The sequence below is a fragment of the Chanodichthys erythropterus genome, chromosome 13, assembly GCF_024489055.1.
Source record: "Chanodichthys erythropterus isolate Z2021 chromosome 13, ASM2448905v1, whole genome shotgun sequence".
Lineage (NCBI taxonomy): Eukaryota > Metazoa > Chordata > Actinopteri > Cypriniformes > Xenocyprididae > Chanodichthys > Chanodichthys erythropterus.
In genome coordinates this window covers 51,185,342-51,197,257 of record NC_090233.1, presented here as the reverse complement: position 1 = coordinate 51,197,257, position 11,916 = coordinate 51,185,342, and the positions used below count along the sequence as shown (strand labels likewise).

The following is an 11,916-nucleotide window of genomic DNA, read 5'->3' as shown; positions in this document are numbered from 1 at the left end:
CGCATGGCCTCAGAACGATCGGTCTGCTCTCATATCAATATGTGTCTATCCAGAAGCGCCTGTGGCCTGCAGGCTGAACATTTGTTGTTGTTGTGGTGTATGTCTTTTTTACATAACGTACTATGAGGAGAAGCCGTCCAATCACTGACGAGCAGATTCAGTAGTAGCCTAGTTACTGTAATAACCTCACCGACTGGTGTCAACTACAGTGAGAATAAGCGACAGTAAACGACAGAAAGAGAAACTGCACTCACATAACCGGATAGTGAGAGATTAAAGTGACTCGCTGAAGGTGTTTGTATGTTCTGCAGGTGTTCTGGTGGATCTGTTCTGCCATGAAAGGTCAGCGTCCGTCAGACGGTGTGCGCAGATGTTGGAGATCTGCTGTCTGGATCCTCACCGGCCTGCTGGTATTATTGTTTCTGATCAGCCTCACCACCATTCTTCCATCCGGTGAGTGAGAGATTTTAGATTCAAGTTGATACACTATAGTCAAAAGTTAGGAATAATTAGATTTTTTCATTATTCTGTTATGCTCACCAAGGCTGCAATTATTTGATCAAACTGCATGGAAACTGTGATACACTGCCATTGAAAAGTTTGGGGTAAAAAAAATATATATATATTTTATTCAGCAAAGACTCATTAAACTGATCAAGCAAAGACAGTTATAATTAATAACATATTATTTTTATATCAAATAAATGCTGCTCATTGAACTACCCAGTCATCAATGGTCTCCAAAAAATAGTAAGCTGTTTTTAACATTGATAATAATCCGAAATGAGCAGCAAATCATCATATGAGACACTGAAGACTGGAGTAATGATGCTGAAAATTCAGCTTTGATCACAGGAATAAATTACACTTTACTAGATATTCAGACAGAAAACAGTTATTTTACATTGTAATAATATTTCACTGTATTATTTGGTGAGCATAAGAAGCGTTAAAAAATCTGATTTATTCCAAACTTTAGACCGGTGTATGAGATATATATATAATTTGCTAATTATATAAATAGGTTCAAGGTCAACTTTATTAGGGGGGCAATATATTTTGCATCCAGCAGTACACCACAAAATAAAATAAAAAAATATAAAATAATAATAAAAAAATGAAATAAATAAAAAGGTCAACTACCTATAATAAAATAAGTACTTTTTTAAATATTTTATTTTATTTCAGTTAACATTTATTTTTAGTAACAAAAATGTTAACTAACCCTGGTTTTAACCACTACAGCATGCCATCGAGTATTAAATCACTGTTTTTAAATATCTGCTTTATATAGGGACAATAATCAAAATCAAAGACAACAGCCTCCAGGCTTAATGAATCCTGCTGGAACTAAACACTCAGAATCATTTTTCATTGTCCGTTCACGACGAAAATCCCCTGTTCACGGCAAACCTCTAAAGACTTAATGAGGACATGGACATCTGAGAAGATGCTTAAATGTGTCAGATCATTATAGAAGGTTTCCTCTGCTGCACAACTAAACTCCCAGATCAATGCCTTCCCATGAATCTTACACATGATCGTCAGTGACGCAAACACGAACAAAGACGTGAGATAATGTGCGTACAGTACGTGCCACAGACTTAGACTGTTGTCAGCAATTCTCAACATTAACTAGTTGCTTATTAGCATGCATATTACTTTGATATTGGCTGTTTATTAGTACTTCTAAAGCAGATATTAATACCTTATTCTGCATGATCATATTCTACATCCCTTAATACCTAAACTTAACAACTACCTAACTATTAATAAGAAGTAATAAGGAGTTTATTGAGGCAAAAGTCATAGTTAATAGTGAGAATCTGACCATAATCTAAAGTGTAATATAAAATATAATCTGACTGAGAATTTCATATATACGTAACTTGATGATGATGATGTCTGGATTATGTTTAATTGTTTTTATCTTTTTCCCTGTGTGCAGGAGATATTGAACTCAAACGAAGATCAGTTTCCAGTAAGTATCATTATAAACTAAACCTTCATTTTTTCTCATGACTTTTCATAAGCACTCCTAATGTAATGATGTCAGCCTACACCCTGACAACCACATAACAACATTCTAAAAACACTGCAACAATGTAGCAACATTCTAACACTGTGGTGGCAAGCAATTCAAAAACGTGCAAAGTAAAAATCTAGTTTGTCACTCATACTGCACGCTTGATATGAATGCTAAAGCTTCAGATGTACAGTATGTGTGAAAGAACCCCTGAAGCGTTATATTTAGAGCGACTAACGTTTCAGTGACATGCGCATTAATAAGCGGAGAAGCCTGTGAATTGACCTAAATGTTGTGATGGAAAAATCCCTCATTTTCTGCTGTCTTTGTGAGGTGCTGAAATCCTACACCATCGATTCACAGCTTCATACAATAGTTTGTATAGGCACTAGCATTAGCTGTCTCAAACACAGGACAAACAACGCCTCAGTGAAAGTGACCAGTGTGTTTGTCTATGGAGGAACGGAAGGTCAGGGCTTTTGAAAACACCGGAACTGTCTGAACAAACACAACAAAGTAGTCTAGGCAACATGTGATAAAATGTTGATTTATAAAAATATTTTGATTGGAACTATATATAAATATTCTTTAATGACAGCAGCACTGGAGCCAACAGTACTGACATTCGATTAGTCATCTAGAAAATACTGCACTCTAATATGTCAGATATATGTCTTATTCATATAAATATGAAGCTCTGTAATATTGAGGTCTGTAAGATTTGTATTTGTTTTTGGAAGAATTCTCTTATGTCCACCAGAGCTGCATGTATTTCATAATACTATCCAATTTTATTACAATTTAATATGACAGCAAAATACATTTTCTGTAACAATGTAAAAGTCTTGAATTTCCCTTTTTTTTTTTCAATTTAGTGAATCCTCGCTTTTAATTTTTGATTTTAATTTTGATTTTAATTTAATTTTGATTTATGTTTAACATCTTAATGTTAATGTTTAAGTAAAATAGAGTTAAATATAGGTATATTTTTATAAATAAAAAGCAAATTTAAAATGATTAAAACAGTATTTTATTAACCAACATATTTTAAATGGAAGTGTATATACTGTATATATATTTTTACTGTATATATATATATATATATATATATATATATATATATATATATATATATATATATATATATATATATATATATATATAAATATAAATATAAATATATATATATATATATATATATATATATATATATATATATATATATATATATATATATATATATATATATATATATATATATATATATATATATATATATATATATATATATATATATATATATATATATATATATATATATATATATATATATATATTTGTCCAGTTTACACACACACACATACAGTACTGGTCAACAGTTTGGAAACATTACTGTTTTTAATGTTTTTGTAAGAAGTCTCTTCTGTTCATCAAGCCTGCAGTTATTTGATCGAAAATACTGAAAAAACAGTAATATTGTGAAAAAATTTTACAATTTAAAATAATTGTTTTAATATAATTTATTATTTGTGATCAAATCTGAATTTTCAGCATCGTTACTCCAGTCTTCAGTGTCACATGATCCTTCAGAAATCATTCTAATATGATGATTTGTGCTGCTTAATGTTATTTTATAACCTGCATGTGATACTTTTTCAGAATACTTTGATGAATAAAATGTAAAAAAATATCAGCATGTATTTAAAATAGAAATCTTTTGTAACAATATACACTACCGTTCAAAAGTTTGGGATCAGTAATTTTTTTTTCTTTCTTTTTTTTGAATTAAATTAATACTTTTTTTCAGCATGGATGTATTAAATTGATAAGTGATAGTAAAGATTTATGTTGTTACAAAAGATTTATATTTTGAATAAATGCTGTTCTTCTTCACCTTTTATTCATCAATGAATCCTGAAAAAAAGTATTTCAGGTTCCCAAAAAAATATTAAGCAGCACAACTGTTTTCAACATTGATAATAAATGTTTCTTGAGCAGCAAATCATCATATTAGAATGATTTCTGAAGGATCATGTGACACTGAAGACTGGAGTAATGATGCTGAAAATCCAGCTTTGACCACATATAATTAATTATATTTTAAAGTATATTGAAATAGAAAACCGTTATTTTAAATTCTAATAATATTTCACAATATTACTGTTTTTTTCTGTATTTATTATGAAATAAATGCAGCCTTAATGAGCATAAGAGACTTCATTCAAAAACATTAAAAATAGTAATGTTTCCAAACTTTTGACTGGTAGTGTATATAGTTTTTTCATATTTTTTGTATTTTTGTTTTTAAATTTATTTTGTATTTTATTAATGTTTCAAATGTATTTTATGTTTCAATAAATTTATGTTTAACAATATGTTTATGTTTAGTGATATAAAAATAGTTTGATAAATATTAAAAAGTTATACAGTGACATATACAATATATATATTCTATACATAGGCTAACTTTTCTAAAAAACAAAACAAATAAACCATCTCAAGTGGCTCATTGATGCGTCTCAGAGGTCTAGACTGAAGTAGACAATTTGCAAGAAAACTTGGAATTATTGATCATTTATTTTATTACTATATAAGAGATTGAACATCCACTGGCTGCTCAGCTGAATCTGATCAGATTCACAGCGCATTTCTGACTATCTGATCTTGCATTATGAGGAGTGTATTATTATGCCGAACCACATACTTCTGTCTGTCTGAATCACAGCCTGAGCAGAATTCACAGTCTTCCTGTTTCACCGAGTCTAAGATTACAGGAAAATAGATGTAGTAGATATAGAGGGCTGTAGCTCTGGAGGGCCAAGAACCTCCTTTCAACAAATAATTTCACCACAATCGTTGTTTTCTCTCTCTCTCTCTCTGTCTCTGACTTTCTCTCCTGTTTTTTCCCCACAGCCAATACTACAAATGTCTCGGTGACAACTCAGTCTGAAGGTGAGCGTCTTAGCTATTCACTTTCTCACCCTTTGAACAAAAACACACCCTTTTAAGAAAAGACAAGTTTGCTGTCGCAAGAGAGATAGAAAACCGATCATAATTGCCTCCAAAGAACAAGAAAAAACTTCCTCTTGCTCAGTTTACACAATCCCTTCTCCACCGCTATGCCATGTCCTCTCTCTCTCTCTCTCTCTCTCTCTCTCTCTCTTTCTTTTTGGAGTCATATGTCATATTTAGACTTATTATTGTGCCTTAAGTTGAAGGGGATTAGGGACATTCTTACAGGGTTCATTATGTCATTATATTCGAGCTGTGCTGCTCCGTTTCTCAACTTATTCAGAAGCCAGAGGAGATTTCATGTGCACTACACTACGACCTTCAACTGAACACCAGATTTTTTTCCGGACATGATCCTTTGGATCGTATTTTTGGACATGTATACTCTTAAAAATAAAGGTTCTAAAAAGGGCTTTTCATGGTGATGCCACAGAAGAACCATTTTAGTGCAAAGAAGAACATTTTGAAAATATAAAGAATCTTTTTGCACTTTAAAGAACCTTTTGTGGAATGGAAAGATTCACTTCATGGAAGCATTAATGCCAATAAAAACCTTTATATTTATGAGTGTACCATGTCTTTTTGGGGGATATGATGATAATACCATGGACATATAATACATGTATATATCAATGGTGCATGTATAAGTTCTTCATTCAGTACTATGGTACTGCCACAGCTCACAGAGAATAAATACATGTAAAAAGAAAGTCTTTCTATTAATTGTATACTCAGTTTTTGTATATTATTTGTAAAGAAGTGTCCTCTGCTCACCAAGGCTGCATTTATTTGATCAAAAATACAGTAAAAATGTGAAATATTATTACAATGTAAAATAGCTGTTTTCTATGTGAATATATAGTAAAGTGTAATTTATTCCTGTGATCAAATCTGAATTTTCGGCATCATTACTCCAGTCTTCAGTTTCACATGATCCTTCAGAAATCATTCTAATATGATGATTTGATGCTCTAGAAACATTTATGATTATTATCAATGATGAAAACAGTTGTGCTGCTTCAGATTTTTGTGTTAACCATGATAAACTACTATTTGAAAGTTTGGGAATTAAAAAAAGAAGAAAAACATATATATATATATATATAACAAATATAATAAAATAATAATAATAAATTTAATATATTGAAAGTGGCAGTAACAACATTTACAAAAGATTCCAAACAAATGCTGTTGAATTTTCATTCTATTCATCATTGATGTTTCTTGAGCAGCAGATCATCATATTAGAATGATTTCTGAAGGATCATGTGACACTGGAGACTGGAGTAACGATGCTGAAAATTCAGCTTTGATCACAGGAATAAATTACATTTTACTATATATTCACATAGAAGACAGCTATTTTAAATTGTAAAAATATTTCACATTTTTATTGTATTTTTGATCAAACAAATGCAGTCTTGGTGAGCAGAAGAGAGTTCTTTCAAAAGCATCTTAATCATTTCAGACTTTTGAATGGTATTGTACGCTTGAACATTCTTCTAATTACCTGTACTTCTTCCTCCAGTGCGGCTGATGAACGGTAAAAACCGGTGCGAGGGCCGCGTGGAGGTGCTTCATAACGGCACGTGGGGGACAGTGTGTGACGACGACTGGGACATGGTGGACTCTAACGTGGTGTGCCGGCAGCTGGACTGCGGAGTGGCCGTGGCTGTGGGGAGCAGCTCTAAGTTCGGCCAGGGCTCTGGCCCAATCCTGCTGGATAACGTGGACTGCAAAGGGGGAGAGATGGACTTGAGTCAGTGTGGGAATCAGGGATGGGGAGTCCATAACTGCTACCACTATGAAGATGTGGCCATCACCTGTAGAGGTACGTGGAGTGAGCAAAATGTTTATCAAAACGTCAAGAAATTCTTAAAGGATTAGTTCACTTCAGAATTAAAATTTCCTGATCATTTTCTCACCTCCATGTCATCCAAGATGTTCATGTCTTTCTTTCTTCAGTCGAAAACAAATGAAGGTTTTTGAGGAAAACATTCCTGGATTTTTCTCCATATAGTGGACTTCACTGGGGTTCAACGGGTTGAAGGTCCAAATGTCAGTTTCAGTGCAGCTTCAAAGAGCTCTACATGATCCCAGACGAGGAATAAGAGTCTTATCTAGAGAAACCATTGGACATTTTCTAAAAAAAAATAAAAATTATATACTTTTTAACCACAAATGCTCATCTTGCACTGCTCTGTGATGCAAAATCTCCATCTCATTTTCTCCTCAAACTTCTAAGTCGTCCGACATCATTGTTTTAGCTTTTTTTGTAAAGGGCATTTGTCTTAGTCTTTGTTCATTCACTTTGTAAACACTGGATCGGTACTTCCACCTACGTCACATGTGACCTTTCCAATGTGATTACATCATGCGTGGCGCATCACAGAGCAGTGCAAGACGAGCATTTGTGGTTAAAAAGTATATAATTTTAATTTTTTTTAGAAAATGAGTGATGGTTACTCTAGATAAGACTCGTATTCCTCATCTGGGATCATGCAGAACTCTTTGGAGCTGCACTGAAACTGACATTTGGACCTTTTCAATCCCCAGTGAAGTCCTGGAAAATCCTGGAATGTTTTCCTCAAAAACTTTCATTTCTTTTTGACTGAAGAAAGAAAGACATGAACATCTTGGATGGCATGGGGGTGAGTAAATTATCAGGAAATTTTCATTCTGAAGTGAACTAATCCTTTAAAGAGAAATTGAAAGTGGTTCTGTCTCAATGCATTATTTTAACACCTGCATTAATTTACCTTTAAAACACTGGGGAATTTCTACAGTTTGGCATAATAAGTGGTGATAATTAACAATGCATGGGTTCAGCGGCATTAACTAAATGTGAGATAATTTACTGTTCGTTTCTCACAGGCAATAATGTCGTGGAATCTCGAGGCCTAGAGCCCACCACACCGCCCCCTCTCATCTCGGGTTTAAGTAAGTTACACAGTTTATTTGAACTCTTTCATGAGGATATCAGCTTATACATTTACAATTTTGACAGATGCTTTTTATCCAAAGTGACTTACATTGCATTGCATTATACTATACATTTGAATCTGAGTATGTGCAATCCCTGGGATTGAACCCATGACCTTGGCATTGCTGGTGCCACACTCTAACCACTGAGCTACAGGAAAGCTATGATGTTCGTGATATCGTCAAACTCATTTGTGTAATTTGATTAAACAGGATGGAATGTTTTAGAGAGACTCAAAACATCACAGAATTCATCTGATACTTGGGGTGCGTCTCAATCAGCTTCCTTTAAATAACATAAAAATATAAAAATATATATATAGTGAGCCAGGGTCCTTACTGTCCTAGCCAGTGCTCGAATTAGTGTGCATGTACTGATTCACAACCTAGGAAGCTGGGGAGCCGATTGAGACGCACCCTTACTGTTTACTGTTATTTGCCTCCAAAATGATGTCACTTCCTTGGAGGATGATGTCATTCACAGGAACTTAAACAAGACTTTACAAAAGACTAAAAGAACGGAAAGTGATATTGAGGACATTTGATTATGAATAAAAACAAAGGAAAAACAGTAATTCATGACTTTATAAATTTAGTGAAATGATTTAAAATTCAAATTCATGGTGATGTGTTGATTAAAACTAATACAAAATCCATCTTTACATTTTTAAAACATTTTTAAGATTTTGTTTACGATGTTTTAATAGTTAAATTAAATTTTTTTATATTTTATTTATATGTATCATACATCTGCATATATAGTGAATGACCCAAAATGTCCAATTTTAGGGCCTAATAATAATTTTTTACTTTATGTTGTTAAATATATTTTCCTTTTTCATTTTAGCTAAAGTTTTAGTCATTTTGTTGTGTGTTTTTGTCATGTTTTTTGGTTTTTTTTTTTATGTCCATATATTTTTTATTAATTTTATTTAGGTAGCTATTTTAGTTTATTAAGCTGAAGTAAATGAAAACGAGTAGGAACTTATTTAAAGTAAATTGTTTTTTTATGGTTCTGGTCTTTGTTTTAGTTAACTATAATAACTTTGATTATCTGATTTATCCTAAATTAAAAGCACAGTGATGAAGTAAAGACCACAGAAGAACAGTTTCTGAGAGGATCATGTTTATCCTGTCTTTGTTTTTCATGTCCTGTTTCAGTCTTTAGAGGCGGCACCCGTATCTAGTTCATAGGTTATGATGGCTAAAGAAAGAAACAAAGCCTTATGGGAATGTGTTTGGGGAATTTAATGGCATTTTCATATTATGGAATCATCGGTTGAGTGTTTATTTCTCTGGCAATATGAGAACGGCTTTTGTGTCCATGAGGCAGCATTGCTTAATAAAACAATACGAGATATATCAGCATGTGTTTGCTTGAAACTGTAGCCCTGCGTTTGCATCATAGTGATCATATTCAATGCTGAGTTGAGACCGGCAGACTAAAATTACCAATAATCGGGTCCCCACCCTCTATGGCGCAAACTATAGTCATTTAGAGAGCAAAGGTGACTGAAATATAGCGTTTCTGTTGGACAAACTACAGGCAAGGCAATTTCATTTGTATAGCACATTTCATACACAGTGGTAATTCAAAGTGCTTTATATAAAGAAATAAAAATAGAACATAAGGAACAGAAATAACAGTAAAAACAGAGAAATTTGCTATCTGGATGGAAGAGCTAGGAAGTTTCAGGGAGTTTTTTTGTTGTTGTTGTTGTCCATCAGAGTGGATCTAAACGGTTCTATCCATAAGAACGGATCTAAATGGATCTTCCTCACACGACAGGACTGCTGTCTAGCTCTACCTGTTAAGGCACTTCAAACTGATAAACTAAGTCAATCTCCACTTTTAAGATCAGGGTGATCCAATCCAGTTGTGCTTTGAAAAACCAGCACAAGTAAGATGGATTACCTGATCCTGGATAGCAAAACATAGGATTTCCAAATCCAGATCATTCTGATCCAGATTAAACTTTTTGAACAGCTGGCCCAGGCTTTTATGGTGCATATGATATAGTGAGAATATGGAGGAAACAGCTAAAAATTATACATACAATATATATATATATATATATATATATATTATTTTATTTTATTTTATTTATTTATTTATTTTTTTCTCAGTTTGGGCCTCTGAAATAAGATGTTTCCTCCATATTCTCTCTATATCATATTATATGCACCATAAAAGCCTGGGCCAGCTGTTCAAAAAGTTTAATATGGATCAGAATGATCTGGATTTGGAAATCCCATGTTTTGCTATCCAGGATCAGGTAATCCATCTTACTTTTGTGCTGGTTTTTCAAAGCAAAATTGGATTAGATCTCCCTGATCCAGATACACACTTTTTCAGATTACCAAATCTGGATTACTACTGCTCTACGGAGCCCCTAAAGGGACATGGTGATAGAAAGAATATGAGATGGGAAAAAAACACATTTCAATGCTTCTGCATTCTCTCAGAAAAATTCCACGTAGCTTTTACCCAAGAAACTTTGCGTTCGCCTGCAAAGAAATTTTGACTGGTTCATCTCTTATGATTGTGCAATGTAGTTTACAAATAATGATACAAACACTTGGAATCAAATATAATATTATATTTTCATATTTACGGCTGTTTGGGGATTATTTTATGGCACCAAAATCGCTTTTTTTTAACTTTAGGTTAGGTTACCCAAAGGCTAAATATGTAGCCTAATGTCTATTTCTAATATATTACTTTAAAAGTTAACTAATCAAGAGCAAAAAAAAAAAAAAAAAAAAAAATGTGTATGTATATTACATGATAAAAATGTTGTATTTTTGACCAGTTTTAAAGTTACATTAGATAAAAATTAAATTTTTGTTCCTGAAATCCACTCTTCTGATGGGATCAGTATAATCCAGATTTTTGGGATTAAAGGTATCCCAATCTTACTAAAAAGTTTTGAACAACACAAACAGATTATTTTATCCAGATCAAAACCAAGATTGAATTTTGTGATCTAATCTGATTTCAGAATCCTTTTTTCCTTTTTAACAACCCATTTTCAAGATGTGATCCAATCAAATATGATACTCAAAACAAAAAAAAGAATAATAATAATAAAAAAAAAAATCAATAGGCAAACCTTATATATATATATATATATATATATATATATATATATATATATATATATATATATATATATATATATATATATATATATATATATATATATTGTCAAAAGGTTCAATAAACTAAATCCATTTTTAAAAACTTTAAACATGCTTTATTAATCTTAATGTTTCTTCCAAAAGAAAAAATTGTTTTCCAAAATGGTCTATATTGAGAGTTACACATCTATCCTGTAATATAAAGTAATAGTACTCCAGGGGTATTTGGTGCACTTCCACTGTTGACAGTCATTTAAAATGTTCGAGTTAAAATGCACTGTAGTGCACGTCACGCATCAGAGAGTTTAAACGAACATCTGGCTGTCATTTATAGTCATTAAACCATGACTGACCTTCCTCTGCTGCAGGAGATGGTGCCATACGTTTGGCGGGGACTTCAGACCGATGCCAGGGCCGGGTGGAGATCTACTACCAGGGCAGCTGGGGAACGGTGTGCGATGATGATTGGAGCATGGCAGACGCGGCAGTCGTGTGTCAGCAAATCGGCTGCGGACAAGCTGTCGCCGCACCTACGAATGCTTACTTCGGCTACGGCACAGGACGGATTCTGCTGGATAACGTGAACTGTAATGGGCATGAGAGCACTCTGGCCACCTGTTACAGCCTCGGATGGGGAGTGAATAACTGTGGGCATCATGAGGACGCAGGTGTCATCTGCTCAGGTGCGTTTAGCATGTTATCAAGATACAGTCTGATCACTTCACAAACCCATATTCTGACGCACTAAGCAGAGT

The 11,916-nt window shown here is 33.1% G+C and overlaps 1 protein-coding gene across 1 annotated transcript in view; it reads left to right on the top strand.

Moving 5' to 3' along the window:
* The first annotated feature begins 335 nt into the window (after positions 1-335).
* LOC137034485 (scavenger receptor cysteine-rich domain-containing group B protein) overlaps positions 336-11,916 on the top strand; it is a 34,015-nt gene continuing 22,434 nt past the window's right edge. Inside the window, exons 1-6 of the mRNA XM_067407440.1 lie at positions 336-453; positions 1,949-1,981; positions 4,940-4,978; positions 6,567-6,869; positions 7,913-7,978; positions 11,530-11,844. Of these exons, the coding sequence (XP_067263541.1) occupies positions 336-453; positions 1,949-1,981; positions 4,940-4,978; positions 6,567-6,869; positions 7,913-7,978; positions 11,530-11,844 (874 nt within the window). The remainder of the gene's footprint in view (positions 454-1,948; positions 1,982-4,939; positions 4,979-6,566; positions 6,870-7,912; positions 7,979-11,529; positions 11,845-11,916) is intronic.